Here is a 21909-nt window from a genome sequence, read left to right as displayed (position 1 = left end):
GGTCATTAGATGGGACAGTTATGTAAGTAATAACACATGAAATGACTGTGCTCCTATAGGAAAATAATCAACATTGAAATGTAATTCCCAGACGTTTTTATTTTTTCCCTACAGCAGCACATCCCAGAGTGTTTTATTCCTCATATAGGACAGTAATTAGTCAATGCTAACAAATAAAATAAAAGTTAAGTTATTAAAGAACAACATGTACTTTTTCCATTTATAGTTAAAGTTGTCTGACCTACAAGTGTTTGTGTTATCATTTATGAAATAGTGCCTATAAATGGTAGATCTCTTAACCAGTCTTCTTTTTTTTTTATTAAATAAGATGCTTATCATACTGGCAAGAAGCTGCAAAGTCCTCTCTGTCTAAAGGAACAGTCTTACTATATAAACTATTACAATATAAACTTGTGAATTATAGAAAATGAATTGACTTAAGATTACACCATCAGACAAAGATGAGGTGTGCTTGCTGAAAACCAGAGTTTAGACCAAACATACATCCGCCAGTCTCAACATTCTCATTTAGATTTTTCATGATCACAGTTTGGCAGACTCACAGATCTTCTCTCATTCTGCACTCAACACACACCCTCACCCACACACGCCCGCTCAAAGTTTGCTCTTCACTTCTTCCCACTGCGCAAACACACGTTAGATTATGAAATCATCCTGTTGTTGAAAGCTGGCCTGTGTGGTGTGGGCTTTCTCTCGCTCTCACACACTCACACACACCCTTGTGTGGAGAGCAGAAGCACTGTGTAGTCCTTGGCTCTCTGCTCAGGCTCTGATTGATATCAAGCTCCAGATCAGTACAAGGAACGTAGCAGTGAAAGAGAAGGTAAAAACTTGAGAAGGGATGGCCTTGGCTGACATCACAGAGGATGACTTTACTGAACTGATGCATGAGGAGGCAGAGGACGTCTTCATTGATGGTAGAGTGATCCTGGGTCAGGGAATTGTGGGTGGGCTTTGGGTACACTCTGGTCATGGTTTTGTAGGTGAGAATTAAATATATAAGGTCTATTTGAGGGTAATAGGAATAAGATTGGGTCTAGGTTTGTTTGGTTATTGAAAATATATGTTAGTATTGCATTGTATGACAAATTATGTTCAGTTATAGTGCAGCATATCAGTAGATAGGAAGATTTTCATATTTGTTCCTGTTGCAGAATGCAAATGTGGTGTGTGTGTGTGTGTGTGTGTGTGTGTGTGTGTGTGTGTTAGCACTATTACTTTGTCTTCCATATCAAATATTATGTACTGTTGATTACTTGTAACTATAGACCCAGTTATAAGGTCACATCAGTAGAAATGGCAAGAAATTGCTCTTCTTCAAGGTAATTGTCATTTTAATGCCAATTTAACACTATGTGCATGAGCAGGAAGCAAAGTAATACGGCCAAGAGACAGATGAAGCATTTTAATCTGCACTTCAGCACTAGATATTGAAATCTACATATGCCGCTCTACTGGGTGAGATCAAGAGATTGTGTAGGTGTAACGGTAGGTTGTAGATGCAATTAGTTTGCTGTATAATTTACCAAAACAGGCACATATGGATATAATATAATCCCTAATATGGTTCTTTAAAATCATCTAACTTTCATGTTAGTAGTTTATGTGATCTTGCAAGGTCACAAAATTGTAAATTGCTAGGAATTATGTTATGAAACAGATATTTTTACACGTAATCACACATGAACATCTGAACCTTGTAGCTGCTGTCTTTAAAATGTTGCCTCATCATCCGGTATATACCCTCATTTCACTGAAATACAATAGGGCATTTTTTCCTTTCAACTACTAAAAATGAAAAAGACTGAAAAGAGTGGCTATATGATGAAGCATTAGGATGCCAGTGTTAACTGGCTGTCTAGGGCTTTATTGTGATATCCCTGCACTGTTGCCAATTTCTACCCAGAAGCTGATAAGCATCAATCACCTAACAGTTGAATTTACAAAATGTTTCTATATCTATTTTTATTAGCAGTGTGTATATTTGAAATGTATATGTATACGTATATCTTTGGCCAATCCTTCTTCCAGTTTGCACATAGATAGTTGTTGTCGATTACCTGAGCACCCTCTTATCACACCACAACTCCACTAATGCACCAATCTGTATGAGGCTAACAAGCTTCTTTTAAGTCTCATGAACCCTCCACATCTTTTTTTCAAATGCTTCTTATCATAACCCAGCTATACATACATGGAAGGGAACATTAATTCTCAAGAAAGAAATAAAACTAGGCAGGGTGTGCCATTATAGGAATCAATGACAAGGTGGTTTGAGACACTCAGAGTTTATTACTTTCCAGTATTAGTACCATATAAACATTGCCATTGGATACAGATGAGGGTGATTAAGTCATGTGACATGCTGGGAATTGTAGTTATCATGCTGGGAATTGTATATATCATGACAATCAGCAAATCCTGCTTTGTTTTATTCCTCTTTTAGCACAGCAATTTGCCAATGACTTTAAAGCTACGTTTGTGGAATCAAAACAGCTGTAAACATCTGTAAACAGCTGATTAAAATTCCTTCACCCAAATTCTTGTCTTTCTTCAAGTCCCTGTGCAAGCAATAACATATTAGAGCAAGCAAATCAATATAAAGCTTTGTAGCAAGAACTACTGTCAGAGCAAGAAAAATCTGTCAATATCTTATGACTAATCAGAATTGAGAATTCAGCAACAATCTTAAAAACTGTGAATTCTTAGACATCTGCAGCCCTCTGAAGCTCTGAAGGGTTAGACCTGATAGGTGTCTATGTGTGTATATCCCAAGTTTTGTGTCACTTTGTTCTAGGTCACATTGTACTTGATGAATATTTAAAACTAGTCTGTGAAATTGTATCTGTACATACAGAAATTGAATGCATGTAACATGCAAGGCACACACAGGTAGTTCTAGCACAGTAAAAGAAACAGGGTTTTTTTCCTTTCAGAAATAGTCCAAAGTATACCGCATTTAGAAATCTAGAACCTTTGACACCCCAAAGAACCCCGTAGGGAACTTTTTTAAAGAGATGTGAAGACATCATTAAAAACAAAGATTCTCAGTTCAGAATGAGGTCTGAAGTCTCCTATCTATCACAGGCCACTAAAACTGTACTCCCCTTCTCTGCTCAAACCTGAGGAACTGGCTCCTGATACGCCTTCACCCTTCCTCAAATAAACAACTGCCTCACCCACTGACTTCTCTCTCTCTCTCTCTCTCTCTCTCTCTCTCTGAGATAAGCCTTCAAAACATTTCTAATTAACCTAATTCAACCTTGCCAAGACAAAAAAAAAACAGCAAAAGTAAATGATATACAAAAATATGCAAAAGGAGTCCATTAATTCCTTTTTGTTGGCACCAGTTAATCAGAGAGCCTTTTGCAGGATCGTATGTGTGGTTCCTGAAGCAGAGGCAAAAAGTCTTTTAGACATAGTCAGAATTTTGGGAAGACACTTTGAACGTTGAGCCTTTTTCTAAGTTAAAAGTCCTTAAAATTAATCATACTGCACCTAACGTTCTATGGCTTGTGTTATATCAGCTATAAGAAACTATGTAATGTACCAGCCTCAAGCCCTGAAGCTGCTGTATTATAAATTGAAAGACCATACAAGCCCTAGCATGTGTCATTACCTCACACGTGTCAACAGCTTTTACTGCTATAAGTAAAATATTTATGAATCATGCTCTAAAAAGAAGCTGTTTCTGGAAAGAAGCTGCTTATCATCTCAGCACTGTGGATTTTAGGCTCAAATATTTCATTTGCAACACCTGGCTTTATCTCTGTATAATCCCTTGGGCAATCTAAGCACTTCTGTCAAGTATTACAAGGAAGTCTCTCTTGATTACTGCTTGTATCCTTGCCTTTTTTCAATTCTCAGTTTCTATATTTCTGAGGTGTGAAGACAAACAAAAGAGGACAAAACTCCTTTTGGGAGCCTCTTCAGGTGGTATCGTGGTATTGAATGTGGTGGATTAGGTAAAGACAGGACAGATTTCACGCTCACTCTCAATTCAGCCGTGACGTCACGATCACTGTGAAATGGTAATCCTTTAAGTGCAAGACGTAATAACAAACCAAAAAACAGCAAACCCGAAAAGGACAACAATTTCTAAAACTCTACAGCAAACTGAGTAACAGAACAGTATTAGCTCACAATAGAAACGATGGGTCTGAAGTGTCACAGATGGGCACACTCTGCAGAAGTTCAGTAGAGACATATCTATTCCATTTTAAGTTAATGCTCATGTGTTGTATTTGTTGTGTTTTTGCCTTTGTTGTTGGTTTTCTGATTGTATTTTATTTTTATTTTTTTTCCCATGTGATATGCTACTGTTCAGTGACCACTGTATTCATCCAGGCAAAAAGCAGTATCAGGTTTCACAAACCCATTTATTGCACTGCTCCTTATCTACTCTCAGATCTCATATCAGGGTTGGGGGAAGTGTGTCCTTTCAGGCACCTCTGCAGAGCCTGTTGAGGTGGTGTCTGGTTTCAACTTATCAAGTTATTTTGCACCTTACAGCTGATTGGGTGGAAAGAGGGAGATTTGAGACTTGCTGCACCAGAATTGGAGACTGTATGCTTGTGGAAGCCTTGCGCTGAACTAAAAAAAAAAAAACAATCAATAAGCAGGACTACTACACCATCTGCTCAGTCATTACGCTGTTGAATGTAGCCACTAAAACCACAGATGATTAAACTTAATTTTTTTGGTAAAACTGAGCAGTTATAACTTTGTGGTGAACAAAGCTCGGACTTTGTAAACTCAAACTGAGAGTCATCAAATTAGCATAGATAATTCTCTACAGGTATTATTGCACTGCTCAACCAATTATACTATTCCCACATTAATGATTTTTAAGTGGCACCACCATGGGAGAGACTAGGCCCTCTTTATACACTATAAACTTACATTGGGTTGATTATGATTTCTGCCTTATAGTGCAGACCTGCATAAAACTAGTATTTAACACAGTATTAAAAGTATTAGATCTCTTGTCTTTATTATTAGTATTAGTATCCAGATCTCTTGTCTTTCCAGTGGCTGCACGGCGGTGTCCTCTGGTTTCTCAGGTTTCCTCCTCCCACCTCCCAAAAACATACCAATTCATCATTCATTCAACATTTGGAGCATCACTGAACAAAAAATACGTCAAAGACGTAAAGATTTATCTGTTCTATTGTGAATAAAATATTGGTTAATGTAATATGAACGTCTTTTAGTTTTCATTTTATTCAACTTTTTTGGAATCCAGGTTGTAAATGCATTTCTCAGCCTCAGCATTTTTGGCAAAATTCACAATTTTGTATCAGTGGCGGGGCACGGTGGCTTAGTGGTTAGCACGTTTGCCTCACACCTCCAGGGTCGGGGTTCGAGTCCCGCCTCCACCTTGTGTGTGTGGAGTTTGCATGTTCTCCCCGTGTCTCGGGGGTTTCCTCCGGGTACTCCGGTTTCCTCCCCCGGTCCAAAGACATGCATGGTAGGTTGATTGGCATCTCTGGAAAATTGTCCCTAGTGTGTGATTGTGTGAGTGAATGAGAGTGTGTGTGTGTGCCCTGCGATGGGTTGCCACTCCGTCCAGGGTGTATCCTGCCTTGATGCCCAATGACGCCTGAGATAGGCACAGGCTCCCCGTGACCCGAGGTAGTTCGGATATGCGGTAGAAGATGAATGAATGAATGTATCAGTGGCTCATTTACATCCTTCCATTTTCTATTGCATTACATGCACTGGGAATCCCCAGTATGAGCAATCCTATTACATGTACAACTAGTAGTTTTGGTTGCCTAGACTTGCAAAATCAATCATCCTACCATAGAGGTGATTGTATCCATTCAAAAATTAGTTTCCACCTTCAAGATGCTTAATCTCACACTTTTCAGACTGGAAAATCTTGACCTATGAAGTACCATGTTGTAGCATTAGTGTCAAGTAGGCATGTTTACAAGAAGAATTAATGGTTAAATATTTTGACCTGTGTTCCCTCATGTTACAGTCCCTTATGTTACAGTGGCATAAAATACTGATGTATTATCTAGAATGATAGAATCTTTCCATTTGCATGAATTAAAGGACCGTTAATTCCTCTGTCCGTTATAATTCCTCTTTTTATTTTTTAGGTAAATACCTGAAGAGAAAAGGTTGCTTCCCAGCATTTAACACATGTTCTAATCAGGCATGTGCACATGATAGTGTGTTTTGTTCCTGTTTTAGAGTGCATGAATGGGTCGTCTGTGATATTCCTGAAGGTTTGGGATGAGTTTATGTCAGAAGGAGATTGCATGGTCTGCTCACATCAGCTTGGGATACACTGCCCTTGGCACAAAGAACAAGTAAAGCATTGCTTAGATTGGGGAGAAAAAGGAAGGAGAGAGAGAGAGAAAGGGAGAGAGAGAGAGAGAGAGAGAGAGAGAGAGAGAGAGAGAGAGAGAGAGAGAGAGAGAGAGAGAGAGAGGACGCATGACTTTTCCTTGCGTAATATGTTTGGTTAGTGAAACTGGATTTCATAAAAATGTCTTTGCACCACTCCGTCCAGGGTGTATCCTGCCTTGATGCCCGATGACTCCTGAGATAGGCACAGGCTCCCCGTGACCCGAGGTAGTTCGGATAAGCGGTAGAAGATGAGTGAGAGTGAGTGAGTGTCTTTGCACCTGATTCCACTGTCATAGAGTAGATGCTTCGGAATTTTGTTATTACTGTAGTGGGGAGGCCTTTTAGGATATATGCCTCACATATTGCATGACACTTTTGCCTCTTTGCCTGATGACACAAGTACACATTGACCTACTTTAGTCCAAATGAGCTAAGCTTTCCACCAACACAAGGCTACATTTTACAGTGAATGAAGAGAAATTATGTTGAGAGTATAACACAGCCATGCTGATGACAATTAAGCAGAGCTTCTTCCTTAAAGAGTGTGAGGCCTTTCAACAGCCTGCAAACAACTGATCAGTATCAGTAGTGATGAAAGGCAATGTTGTTGTCTTACAGTCACCCAGGAACTATGTATGTTCTGTCTTTCACCATTATTGTCAAACCACTGATCCACCAATGTAGCAAAAGAGATCCCATTACGCAAACATAACTCTCTCTCTCTCTCTCTCTCTCTCTCTCTCACACACACACACACACACACACACACACACACACACACACACACATCTGAACACCTGGCGAGGAGTGTACAAGCAGCTGTGCTGGGTGGGCGGCCTGGACCGTTACCTACAGCTGAGTCTGTTATTAAGACCAAAGGCAGGAGATGTGTGTTTAAGGCATGACAGTCTTTAATCTAACTAAGCCTGACTAACTGTGTAAGCGTGCTGCCAGTGAAAATATACACAGGCGTGAGACCAGGCTCGGTTTTCCAGCTTTGAAGAACTTTTATTATGAAATGAATGTGGATTTAATTTTTGTACAGACTTATACACAGTAGCAGTCAAAAATGTAGAGGTTTTAATGTTTTTAACTGTAAAACTGTCTGTAATTACCAAATGTGTGATTACATGAAACTGAATATTTGTATATAACTATATAATCAAATTTCAACGCTATAAATAATCAGCTTCAGATTGTGACTTCAGAAAGTGAACTTGGGTGAGTCTCGGTTGAAAAAATACCTTATGTTAGAGGCTGTAATTAAGGAAAAAGGTTGCAATTTTTTAAATCCTCAGTTTAGACACAATTCTAATTTTATTGAGCGTATCTTTGATATTGTTGTTTTGTATACAGTAATTTTTTTTTTCCGAACTGTTCAACCACAATCCAGTGTAGCTGACTGTATAAAAAGCTCATTGGCTCATGTTATCTCACACCTTACACTCTTCATGAACACACACACACACATTCTCACATTCCTTCACAGTTGTGCTTGCTCATCCTTACACACTGACCTCTATGACTTGTGTGGTATTTCTGTATAAATCTCACACTGTCGGACATCTTGGACAGAGAAGCGTGTGTGAACAAATTCAACTATATTCATGTTTAGATTACAACGCTTTGGACACATTAGATAGTCTTAAAGACATTTTGAAAAAGGATCATGTTTGAAATTGCTCATGTATACATTTATTTTTTTAATCCTGAATTTGAATCCATTTTTTCACTGAGTTGACATTTTGGTTAGCAATATATTATTATTAATTAATATATTGAGACAATATTCTGAATCCATAAACTAAGTATTGCATTTCTACAAAATATGCAATTTGAGCCCACAAATTCCATGGAACATCATACTTTATATGTGGCCATCAGTTAATAATAATAATAATAATAATAATAATAATAATAATAATAATAATAAGAAGAAGAAGAAGAAGAAGAAGAAGAAGAAGAAGAAGAATTTGGTATAAACAAGTGATGAAGTCTGTTTACTTTGAGAATTTGCTTAATATGATTTGGGCTAATATCTGTATGTTACTCTGAATACTCCAGTCTGTCTTTATGCATCATTCGACAATTAAAGTGTAACAATAATCTCTATGTTTTGGTTTTATGTAATCGATTTCGTCTTTTGTTTTCAAATGCAATAGACACTATTAAATATATTTAATGGCCACAAAACAGATCTAGAGGAATTTAACATATGGTCTCAATATAGTCATTTACAGCCACACCTTATTAAAAAAAATAACAACTATAACAATCATCTAACTCGCACTGGAATACATTTATTTTATTGTTTTATTGTTCCCCAATTTTTCTCCCCAACCTGGTCAGCTGTAAATTCTCTCCCACACACTGTTCCCTTATCATATGACAGCAACTAATCAGGGAGGGTGAAGACTAACACATGCTTTCTCTAACACTTGAAGCCAACTCATCACATCTTTTTAAACTGCTCATTCTGCAACACAAGGGGTACACACTTTTTTTTATCTGTTTATCTGTGAGCTCGCAGACCTGCATGATTTTTTTGTGTTGCTGCGCTTGAGGGCGGAGCGGGTATGCCATCCCTCTCACCCAGACAGCATAGGTCATTTTTCTCCCTTGACTCCTTAGTATGGTTTATTGAGCTGGACTGTAATGACCATAGGACAAGAAGATATGGTTGGTTGGTTGGTAGCTTTCACCATCACCAAAATGTTAATGTTAACATGATTCAGCCAAGTGACTCAACCTCATAATTCAGTGACTCAACCTCAAAAAAAAAGTGAAGAAGAATCATTGCAGTTTGAAAGACCTACTGAATCAAATTAAGACCTTGTGTTCTGGGTGTTATTTGTATCCCTCACTTATATGGTGTTATGGAGAATCAGAATCTAAAAATGTTTTGTGAAAGCTTAAATCAAGGTATCTTTTGAGATTCCTTATGAAGGTCCAGTATACCAGTTGAGATGTATTTTTTTAAGATGTTTGAGGAGTGATTGTTGTTTGTGTGCTGGTAAATATAGTTGTTCGTTTGGGGGCTGCTGATGACACCTATAATTACAGGATAGGTTTTACAGCATCTGAGAGAGGAGGCGTGTGGAGGTGTCTGTGCTGCACTGCCCAAGGCTAACTACATGTGTTCTCTTTGCCTTGCTGATTGACGTACAGCACATGAATTAAAAGGCCAGGTCTGTTTTTTTTAAAAGTCAGGTACAAGCCAAAGTTACAGCCTTGAGGTGGAAGAGTGAGCATGTTATGAAGAAGCGAGACAGCACAGGTGCTTGAACTTTAATGTGGTTGCTCTGATTTCACTATGAAATCACTCTGACTGTTGCTCATGCATGCTAAAAGAAAAGGAGATCTCTTCAGAATCTCTTTTCTGGCTTATGTAGATTGTACCTCATTCATTGGCCAATTTGTCAGGTACCTCTACCGTATGAGTGTCACGATGTTGCGGCAGGTAGTATTGCCACCTCACAGCTCCAGGGTACATGATTGTATCCTAAGCTCAGGTTACTGTCTGTCTGTATTCCCTGAGTCCATATGGGTTACCTCCATATTCTCTGTTTTCTGACTACCTCATAAAAACAAGCCAGTAAGTGGACAGAACTAAATTACGACTGAATGTGTGTGTGTGTGTGTGTGTGAACGGTGCCCTATGATGTAGTGGCATCCCGTTCAGGGTGTTTTCTACCTCTTGTTGTTTATACAATAGTTTCCACCATAGGCTCCACCATGATATAGTGTTTAATGAAGATGAATGCAAGAATGAATGAATTTAACATGAGCTATGTGTGACTCTGTACATGAACGATGTAGGAGCAAATATCTTTAACAGATTGAATTTCCAGTTTTATAAAAATCCTCATGCATGCATTGTGACCTAAAACGACTGCCACTGTTGTTCCTGTGATAAAATTTGTCAGCTGGTTAGTAAGTTACATTCTTCTCCATGTAACCCTGTAGCAGAGCTATTATTATTATTATTATTATTATTATTATTATTATTATTATTATTATTATTATTATTATTATTATAGTCTTGCTGCATTCGGGTCCATGCTTAAAACGACAGCTGAGTAAATATCAAACTAACCCTGGACTACAGACACATGCACACATGTACTCGGGCACATGCGTCACGAGACGAATTTAAGCCTAATATTTAGGGAGAATATTCATGAGGGCGCGTGTAGACTCCGCCCACTTTTGCAGTCCGTACTCTTGATTGGTCAGTTCCCTTTGAAGGGGCGGTGGCTGATACAAATCTAAACTGGGCATACACACGAGTTTGGATCGGAAGCTATCGTTTCGGTGGTGTTATCGTTCAGAGACGCTGAGTTGTGGATGATTTAAATGACTCGCACTGATGGATCTCTGATGGAGCTTCGAGTAAACAAGATTTAACTGGAATAAGTGTATTTCTTTGAAGTGCGGTGAGTACAGCCTTTGATACTTTGATACATTGATACATTGATCCTTTGATACTTTGAGCCTTTGATGCTCTCACGAGTTTTTTAATTCAGTAAGGAAAGAAATAATAATGATGATAATAATAATAATGATAGGAGACAGACTGTCTTCTTGCTCTGCCGTTTTCTATTAATATCGTCTACAAAACATCGTTTATGGAATAAAGACGCACGGATTTGTTTATTTCTCTGTTATTTGTGGTTATAAGGAGAGATAACAGAACATTTACTGCTTATTTTTCCGTCCTGATTGCTTTCTTTACGCAGGTGGTCTCATTCATTCTCCCTAAAGAAGCCCAGAAGAGGACCCTTGTGCGTAATATCTAATTAAACAACGTCTGATCAATATATCGTTTTCACTACAAATAGCCTTTACAATATTGATATCGCAACAGCCGTGAATAAACTACATTGTTTTATTGTGTTCTTTGAAAACTCGGTCCAGTTACAGATTATTCAGAGAAGTTTTCTGTTTTGGCATTGGCACCATCCATAGAAACATGTCAAGACTGTGTTTAACTGTTATATATCACGGTCTGGAAAGGTTGTGTTGCAAGGAATATTCCAAATATCAATGTGCATCACAAATGTGCAGTATATTCAATGTCCATATGCATCCCTGCCAAGTACCAGTCAGATTCACATAATGAAAATATAGTGTTTGCTATGCCTGAAAGCTTAGCGTCTATTTGAAATGATTACAGTAATCTTGCAGTGCTCTGAACTGTGTTGTAATTTGGGTTATTGTCGTCTGTTGAAAAACAGAAGTGGTTGGAAAGTAAAATGGCTTACATCTCAGGGTTGGGTGAAAAACAACTTGCTTGCTTTGATATGGTTAAATGCTCAAGATTTGCTTCACTGGTCAAACCAGAGTGGCCTCTTCTGGATACTGAGGAGACCATAGAGCCAAGACCTTATGCTGCCAACATGGCCACTGCCACAGTCAAATCCCCCAGCTCTGTCACCCAGTTCCTCTTTCCTTCTTTTTCTGTATCAGACTGTATTTTCTTCTGCTTGCATTTTCTCTTTCCTGTCTCTTCTAGTTTGTGTGACAAGCCGTGCCATGTAACTCACATTAGAACATGTTGTTAGTAGGTGTTCTTTGACATTTCTACAAAAAAAAATCAGAGGTTCATCAGGGTGATGAAGATCTGAGCCTGTGGGCAGGAATGAATGAGTCAGGCGATGTTTCAATTTGTTGTCTTGGTGCAATGCAACACTGGGGACAATGGGTTTTTCTTGGAACTGATATCCTTCTGTGTCTCATAGATAAGAGTTAAATCAGTGTCTGAGATAGTGGATGAGACAATTTATTATTCTCACACTATTCTTTGTCATGCATGAGGAGGACTTAAGTGGTTTAAAAAGCAATCACGCCATAAACCAATAAATCTATTTGTTAATTTAACAAAAAAATTGCTGTGATGTCTCATTAAACTAATGGTACAGATAATGGCTTTTCCTATTTTATATCTCAGTCTTGATAGCTTTTCGTAAAAAAAATGTAAGAATGAAATTATATTTTTCATTAGTTTATACCTGAGATTCATGTTGTTGAGTATCCGACTTTTAATCCTGTAGCGGCTATAAACAGTCTTCCCTCTTGAAGTTAGTAAAACAAACATAACTCAACCACACTGTTGTATAATAAGCATACAGCCATGTGACAGTTTATAACACGTTGGCTTTTTCCCCTGTGAAAGCAGGTTAAGGAAAAAATACATCAGCATTGCATGTAGTCTAAATGTTGAAGTTAAATGAAGACTATCTATCATTGCCAATACGTACTGCTGGTATTTTCACCAGTAATTGTCACAACATCCAGCCATTGTTAATGCAGAAGCATTGAAGTAGCTAATGACAGAAAGAATATAAAATTTTGTAATCGCTTATTAAGTGAGTTTGTGACTGTCAAGAATTACTTTCTGTAAGAAACGGGAATTTCTGAGCTGTTATATCTTAATGGCTGTAGGTGGTTGTTTAATGATTCAGCCTTTAGCAGCCAGCATTGTATATGTTTTGTTTCCTGTCCTTTTATCCTTTATCAACAGTAAAGATAAAGCTGAGATGTAAAACTTCCTCCATTGTGCAGCTCTGTACAGCTGCATCCCATGTGTTTCAGAGTAAGAGGATGAAGTGTGTATTACAGAGTCCTGCCAGAGTTATCTGTATTTAAACTGCCACAGAGTCTGCTCTTGTCTGGACAAATCCCAGTTGGAGAGCTCGGCCCCGAGGGTGTGAGGAGGGGTATTTTAGGAGCGATGGAGTCAGGGGAGCATTTGGGGGCTGGGGAAAATGGAGATATTTGAGATTCTCTGGAAGGCCTGTGGTTAATTGGAAGATTGTGGAGCGGGGGATGAAACCAGACGTCAGACTTTTTATCCTCAGCTGTCCTGCGGTCATTATGAGTCCTACAGTGTGTTGCTCAGCATCACAGTAATGACAGTGATATTAAATCAACTTGGTGAATTACAGGTGAGGTCTGCATGATTGCTGTAATGACAGATTGCTGTAGTGGTTTTCTGCCCTTTAATGCTAATCTTTCAGCATTTTGCATTGCGCTACTGTATAATTCAATAGGGGTCAGTATTTTATTTATTTATTTATTTATTTTATTTTTTATTTATTGTATTTGAATTTTTTTTAAATACCACAGAACTGTACAGCATCATTGTGTTTTTACGTGTATGTGGGGCAATAGAAATGATCCTTCCAGGATTGACGTTTTGTCATGATTATTCTCTGGTGATTATGGTGAGTGTGACCTTGTGTCTTAAGTGGATGGAGCAGCTGCAGAGTTGAGTATATGTTGATGGTCTCTGAGGGTTTCTTTTTTATTTTGCTTTCACTGTAAGCAGATGATCTGACTCGACAGTGGCACTGGACAACAAGGGGCTGCTCCATAATAATCCTGATTAACAGACCATCTGGATGACTTGTGCTCCTTTTTAGTGAACTTCCAACAGGAGTAGATGTTAATTATATTTGTCTCTTAGAAACTGATAAACTGGATGTGTAATGTTTCCTAATTTGTGCTTTACCAGTGGTGATCATCTGTAAATAGGCAAGACTGGATCACATGGCTATCTGAAATTCTGCATCATCAGCTTGGGTGAGGATGGCAATTTATGAATCAGGGAAAAGTTCTGCACCATGCTGGAACTAAAAATAATTTAAAAGAACAAACGTGAAAGCGTTTATCAGTTATTTCAAAATTTAGATTGTGAATCAATTACAGTGGTGTGATGTGCTAACGGTTCCCACTGCACCTCAGTGCTAATCACCTATAAACTTTAAACCACATCTTTACATATCCAGATTGGGGTTGTAGTGGATCTGGAGTAAATCCCTTGAGCACTGGACCTGAGGCTGGAATACAGGTTATCAGTGGTACTGAGATGGAAATATAGCACTCACTCATTACTTTTGACATAGCAATCTTACTCCAAAACAATTCGGTCAAAAGTCTGGGAACACCTGGATTAAAACAGTTCATTTCTAAATCTGTACCTCAGAATGGTGTCTGAACGTTTATTTAGCAGATTGTAGTTTACTATGAGACTTTTTGTGATTTCTTCTTGTGATTTTATTAGATACAGTACTACAGAGATGTATATTCAGATTTGAAGGCCGAGTTTGCATGGGTGGTCTTTAAAGATTTGCTGTGTCTCTCTCGAAAGACAAGGTTCACATCTAGAGTATGACAGCTGTAGACAAATGAGTTGACTATGCAGGCCAGAGGCGATGTGAACAAGTGAGAACTTGCTCACAAGCAACAACCGCTCTTTACATGACCCAAAGTGGATACTAAAAAAGTTAATTTGTTTGTGTAATGTTTCTCTACATAGCAACGTGGAAGAAAACGGCTAAAATGAGTGGATTTAGAGATGCTTTTATGAGCTATTTATATTTTTGGTTTCTAACAATAGATAAAAGCGCTCATTTACAGGAATGGCGTTTACTTTGATTTAGTTTGTCTCATTAGTTCTTAAATGTACACTTGATTCTCTGTACACATGCGTGCTTTAAATGGCTTAACGCTAGTACGTCTTTTTTCTGTTTGCTGACAGTATGATAAGTTGCAAGTATGAAAAATATAAATCAGAATATGATATCACTGAGTAATTTGTACCTGAATGCACACAGCTTCATAATATTTTTAAATACTGGTGGATGGATATGTCATGTTAGGGTCAGATGCATAAGTCATGCCCATTTGATTAAGTGGAGCAGAGCAGAATCCAGTGAGACCTCTCTCTCTCTCTCTGTCTGTGTGTCTGTCTCTAACACACTTGTCTATAGCTCAACTGTTGAATCATGCCATAGCTTTAACGTGCCTTGTGCTTTGTGATCTGCCAGAATGGCTCTCTGCCCGTACAATTAATGCTGTTAATTTCCTGTTCTTCAAAGTTGAAAGTGTGCTTTCAGTGTCAGTGTCAGTTATAAAGAGGATTTATGTCTATGGCAAAATCTTTTTATTTGAGTTCACTGCCAGAAAATGGTTGTATTGCAAGACTGAAGGAGTACAAATTTATATCCACAGCATAGATGCACAACATTTGAGGAAACAGTTTTTCAAAGCATTTTGCTGTTTTTTTTTTTTTCTTTTTTCTTCTTTCATTGAACCATTAATAGCAATTTACATTAGATTTTTCAATTCAATTTTAAGGAATAAAAAATGTGCTATTTCAGTTTTTTATTCCTCTTCTACCACAGCACTTTTTATACACTTTTTTATCCTTTTATAGACACTTTTATAGACACAATTTTAAATAGCTTAGTTTCTGTTACCAATTATGTTACAGCATCCTTCATGAGCTTAAGACACAAAATGCATTTCCAACTTTTACACTGAAAAACTTCCCAGTGTAAAAATGTCGAGGAACACTGACACTAGAGAAAAGATTATACAGTATATTTTATGTTTTTTTTTCTTTCAAATTTGTATTTGAATTTTAAATTAGTTTTAGATTATTTAGAGCACCTGTTGTACAAGTCTGTGAGGATGTTAAAACTGTGATCTGAATAATAGTCACTGCTGTTGTATAAATTAATGATGACCTTCTGACCAAACAGATTCAAGCATTCAACAGTGCTTTTGTATGAAATAATGTAATGATGCTAATAACACCACCAACATGTGGAACAGGAACAGACACAAAGTCAAAGTGTCCCATGTCTTGTTTTTAATTGTAGTTACAGTTGACCAAACAACTTGGTCCAGTGTACATGATCTACTGTTGTACATATGCAAAGGTGTGTGTTTTCATATGAATTCTAGTATAATTCTAGTATTGTAGGTCAGAGATAAATGATTAAAGCTTCAGTGGCTATTTGTTTCCCATCTTGCCTTATGGTCTGTGATTCAGATTGGGTGTGTGGAGGAGCATGATGTAAAGGCTGGGTTCAGATGCTCTCAGCAGCTGTGTTTGCATCACATTTTCTTGCTGCCTTACACTCCTAGCATACAGGAATGTCGGCCCCTGCACATTCCTCTCTCGTCAGAGCGTTCTATAAATATTGGTCTTCCACATAATGCCCAATACCAAGTCAGCAGCTACATGTTTCAGACGTCATCTCTGCTCTCCGTCACATATGTAGCAATGACCTACTTTAAAACCCAGCTCCTCATGCTTTCCTCACAGAAGACCTAGATCCATGTTTTACTTCCTCAAAAAAACAACATGGCAAGCTGTAATAAAGCTGCCAGATAACTACAATAAAACAGCTCTAATTCTTTTTCTAAATGGCTTTTCCTTTCTTGAAAGCAAAGCTTTTTTTATTTATTTATTTATTTATTTTTTAAAATAAAGGTTATCTCTTTTTGGTGGTTGGATAGAAGAGTCAAGTCCCATTGAGCCATGTCCCAGCTGGTCCACTAGCATTTCCATCATGCTTCGACGTCTCTGAAACCTTGTGTGTTTGTGATAGTGTGACATTAGGAGCCTTACACCATCCCTTAATAGAGTCAAACCTATCCATATCCTCTTGCTCTCCTAGCCCGGTTACAGTGGGAATAGGAAGTGGCATGACATTTAAAGCACTCGTATCAGCAGCTCACATTCAGCCTTAGATAACATTGTGGTGCATCTCCTGTGGCTGGGTGTTAAACAAATGCTTTAAGATGGACAGATTTGAGCTGTATGGCCACATAATGCATAGGTCGGAAGATTTACAAGAGTAGTTTATGATTTTAGAGAAACTGCTTCTGTAAATGGATTTAACACCCAATGCATGGTTGCAGGGCACATTGCTATTAGAGTAAAAAGATTAATAGTGAGTTAAATGTACAGAGCTGAGCAGTACTGTTCCATCGGGGTGGAGCTCATTTCTGGGTCAGAAATATATAAATAAAATTCTTGAAGAAACTTGCCAGATTTTTCTCATAGCCAATTCGAAACATATCCTGGCTTGACATGACAGAAAAACGTATCTCTGAAGACAATGCCAAGCATCAACTTCATGTGAGTCACAGTCAGGTTGCAATTGCATCTTATTGTCCAGTGTAGAACATATGAATGTGCTGAGAGCACAATGTTTAAAACTCCACACTGCCATGTGACATTTCTGTTACTAGTTGGTGGAGATTTTTCTCATTGGTGAAGAATTCCAGTGAGGTGTCTTAGGATTCCCATGTCTCCAAATTAACACAGACCCCTAGGAGGACCTGTTATGTTTTGTATTTATGCTCCAGGGTTTGTGAGCACCCTGTATGTACCTGCTCAACTAAGTGGAGAAAGCATTTGCTCTATGCAAAAAGAAAAAAACATGTTTCTGCCGGTTGTGTTTATAACAAGCCACCGATTAAATCACACTTCCGCACGAAGTGCCAAAGGCTTTTATACCTTGCTGCTGTGTTGTGTAGCTTGGGATGTTATCAGGTTTCTCCTGCATGCGGTATCGTCAAAGCTGTATGGAAAGGGGCCAGTGCTAGATGTAGGTATTTGAGCAACAGGAATGTAGAATGCCTGTACAATTTATGACATGATGATTGCAAAATACTGTAGCTCTGACACAGATAACCAAAAGATCCATTAAAGCTTATGAATCTGGGGGCTGATTCTCTCGAAGTTTATGCCCTGTGCTGTTAATTCAGTTCAGTTTTATTCATATAGTATTTTAACCACTGTCATTGTCACAAAGCAGATTTACAAGGGTCCAGGATTTCTACAGATTTATTTGCTGCTGTAAGTTGCCCTGATGAATTAAGATTTAGCTCTGCTCGGTTGCATGAAGGACTTAAATCTTGCAGATCTGTAACCATGTCACAGTAGCTAAAGTATACAGCCTAGCTTTGATCAGCATTGCCACTGACCGATTTCATCACTTAGGGTGAAAATAGGATGGTGGTCAGTGGGTCACTTCTGTGAACTGGCACAGAAAGCAGTGATGAAGTCACTGCTGTGTGTGTGTGTGTGTGTTTCTGTGTGAGATACAAGGGATGAGTGAAACACAAAGAGCGGTCTGAGAGGTCCCAAACACAAGGGCCCTCCTACCTAGCACTGCCTGTAGTAGAGCGCGGGAGAAGACAACAGAGCCTCAGAGCTGAATGGGAGGTGGAGGCGCTGGTCTCTGCACAGGCCACATAATAGCAATGTTGTTTTACTCCACACACTGTGTATTGTATGCTGTTGCTAAGAGGAACACCGTTTAGTAAAGCATATGGTATTAGGCTGGCCTTAAAACGCTGTGGTCCATGTTTGTTATTCACATGTACCCACCATATCCGCTATATCTATGAGTGTGAGAGATGCTGAGTTCAGTGTCAGTCTGCTTGCTTGTGTAAGAAGTTAATATAGATGTTGAGATGTTGAAAAATCAGGAACTTGCCTTTATTCATTTATTTATTTATTTATTTATTTTTTGTCTTGCTTCCTCTCGAGGTCTCTTCCTTTTTTGAAAACACCCTAATAAACTGTTAATAAGTTGATGGCTCACTCTAAATGAAGAAACACCTAATTTTAGCACACACCCTGGAATAAATATGACTGACTGACAACTGGTGTGTGTGTGTGTGTGTGTGTGTGTGTGTGTGTGTGTGTGTGTGTGTGTGTGTGTGTGTGTGTGTGTGTGTGTGTGTGTGTGTGTGTGTGTGTGTGTGTGTGTGTGTGTGTGTGTGTGTGTGTGTGTGTGTGTGTGTGTGTGTGTGTGTGTGTGTGTGTGTGTGAGAGATAATACACCACGGTTGCAAAATCAGTTCCTTTGAGGAAACTAAGTTCATGTTCTCTTATTCAGTAACTGCTTTGTAGTAGGTTTGACTGTAAACATCTGTGGTGCAAAGTATTTTTTAAAAAGCTTTTTCTACATGATCCCTGACAGATCATGCATTCCTGTCTTAATGTTAACAATCAAATCTGTTCTGTTATTGCTATGGAACATTTGGCTACTGTTAAATAAATTTGTTTTTTGAGAAACAATCCCACATGTTGAGCTGTTGAACCGAAAACACACGCAGACCTGGTTTACTAGCGCTTAGCTAATTTGGCTAATGCTAGAGTGGAACAGAAGTGTGTCTATTTTGCTGTATTTTGATAGATTTGTCTCCTGTTAAATATCTGAGAAGATGATGACATGAATCAAAATGTAAAATAAAAAAAGGGAATTTGGGCAAGAAATCTCTTTTTGAAGGATTTTAAAAATATATATTGTATTAATTAATAAATCAATCAATAAATTAATTATGTAATCAACTATTTACCTAATTAATTACTTGATTGATTGATTGATTTAATTAGTTCTGCACATTCATCATGTTTGATACTTTTTTGAGAACTTTTTCCTTGTGCACCCCTGTTCTTTTCTTTCGATCTGTCTTCAAAGAAGCCACCTGACCTCTGTGCCATGCTGATGCAGTCAGAATGCTGATGAGGGTTGGGCTTAAAGAGTAAGGGATGACATAGCCCTTCTCAGACAGTGCTTTAGGTCTTTGTATAAGCCTCTCCATGCAGGTCTTATTGGAGAAAGGGGCACCTCCATTCAGCAGCTTTCCAAGCATGCACCAAGGGCCACACTGCTGCTTTGTCTTCTTCAGATGTTTGGGGAGAAGTGGGACATTTGGCAGATGTAACTGATCCCCTAGCAAAGATGGTTTGGAGTCATTCATATGTGTAGTTAGTGTTTTTAAAATAATAATACTCAGTGACTGTCATTGGGGAGTGTCGTATTGCTTTCTTTTATTTTTATTTATTTATTGCTATAATGGCTTGGTTTGCTGAAATAATCATGATGTAACAGCATGCAGTCTTGAATGAATGTTTATACAGAATAATGTATGCCTTGTCCACGTCAAATGAGCTCTATGAAGTGTAGCTTGTAATTTGAGAGTTATATGACGGACATCTTTCAAAGCTGCTCCTTCTGCAATAATGGATATAATGAATGACCTTTTCTCTTTTGGCATACAATAATTACTTATAGTTTTTAGTCTTTTGAAATCATTGACTTTATGCTGAAACAACTAGTGGCCATAAAATTGTATGTTTGAAACCCAGCTCAAGCAGTGATCTACCTAAGTCCTTAAAACTCCAATCAATTGTCTGTTACATGAGAAAAAGAGAATGTACCGTAGTATACACTGTATACAGTACACCATGTCTGCACATCAGCTTCAGCTCGGCCAGAGCAGCTTCTCGCTTACTGCTGAACGTTCACAATGACCGTTCAATATCACAGCTCAGCTAAAGGAAACTGATTTTTTTTTTTTTAAATCTCCCTTAAACTGTAGAAAAGTGTTTGATTAGGAACTATATACAGCTTTATACATGTTTTAAATTGTATCCAGATGATAACATGATTGATGATGTTTTTAGATGCTTAAATTTGTAAATGTACTAATTTCTGGCTGCTAATTTCTAATTTTACATTTTATATATTAATATTTTTTCTTCTATAAAGCTTTGTGCTGCCACATTCAGCCACAAAGAATCATAAATTTTCCTTCTCACTGCTTGATCTCAGGGGGGCAACAAGCCTTTTCGGAGAGCTCTTGATTAGGCACAGTATGGAGCCGTCTTTCTCTACGGTGGCTATTTTCATCCTCCATTTACGTAGAGGAATAACTGACTCATTTCTTGCATATATTTCTTTGTGGAATTTTGACTTGTGTTAATCGACGGTCGAGCCTGGGAAGATCCAGATGTTGCAAAAAGGTCCTAATAACGTATTCTTCTTAATAAAAACTGTAGTATTTTGAAAAACATAATCAAGTTACTGGGATAATTAATATAATGCATATGTGGTGAAATTTAATCCAGATTTAGTTCAGTTTAAAATGTTTTTTACTTCCATCTCAACCCTATACACTATCTAACCAAGCCCGTCTAATTATAGGCAGTGACTTTTTATCTGACCTCTCCGTCTCTCTGCAGGAGTTTCCTCCCGTGTCCCAGAGATCATGGCGGCTGGCACACACTCTCCTGGAGGGCCCAGTGGAATCATCCGGAGTCAGTCATTCGCCGGCTTCAGCACGCTGCAGGAGAGACGCTCACGGTTCGCATTTATATCCTGTCTATAACAAAAACACTAACCTTTCCAAAACTGTTCTCACTACATAACGAAGGCTGGTAGTAATGTATAGATTGGAATTCCATTACAATATATGTATGGTGATACAGATTAAAGCAGCAGTAGTGAGTAACTTGCTTATTTGAGCATGGGATTGTGCCTAGTAACCCCTAGGCAACAGCGTGTGCTTATTCACCTATTCAGTGGCCTAGATTTATCAAAGTGAACTATCAGTGTAGACGTAACATGCTAAGACGTGTAAAACAATGAGGAATGCGGTCTAAAGAATGCTACCTTTTATTAGTTGGTGAATGACTGTGACTGCAGATGAGGCATTACTACGTGACATACATTTCACACTTTTTAAACACCAAACCGGAACTACAATTATGATGTTAAAGTCCTTGTCCTTGACCTTGGATGCATAAATAGAACATTCTGAGCGTCACACGTGTTTGGAAATAGCTTCATGTGACATATATTTATAAAGCTGTGCAGGTCGTGTAGTACAAAAGACATGGTTATTTCTGATAGCGGGTGTGTGCTCATG

At 38.2% G+C, this 21909-nt stretch overlaps 1 protein-coding gene across 5 annotated transcripts in view; it reads left to right on the top strand.

The window, feature by feature from the left end:
* Positions 1-701: 701 nt before the first annotated feature.
* The window catches only part of ripor2 (RHO family interacting cell polarization regulator 2), a 41000-nt gene continuing 19792 nt past the window's right edge, over positions 702-21909 (top strand). For 2 of the 5 annotated variants that reach the window (XM_060897357.1, XM_060897356.1), the window contains exons 1-2: positions 702-938; positions 21224-21344. In XM_060897357.1, the coding sequence (XP_060753340.1) occupies positions 863-938; positions 21224-21344 (197 nt within the window). In that variant the 5' untranslated portion in view covers positions 702-862. Of the gene's footprint in view, positions 939-10676; positions 10821-11123; positions 11169-21223; positions 21345-21909 lie in introns of those variants that run through there. The other 3 variants (XM_060897359.1, XM_060897360.1, XM_060897358.1) reach the window with 3 other exon arrangements.

Source organism: Tachysurus vachellii, chromosome 21 (assembly GCF_030014155.1).
Source record: "Tachysurus vachellii isolate PV-2020 chromosome 21, HZAU_Pvac_v1, whole genome shotgun sequence".
Taxonomy (NCBI): domain Eukaryota; kingdom Metazoa; phylum Chordata; class Actinopteri; order Siluriformes; family Bagridae; genus Tachysurus; species Tachysurus vachellii.
Note: the sequence above shows the minus strand (reverse complement) of the source record. Positions and strands in the feature narration are given on the sequence as shown.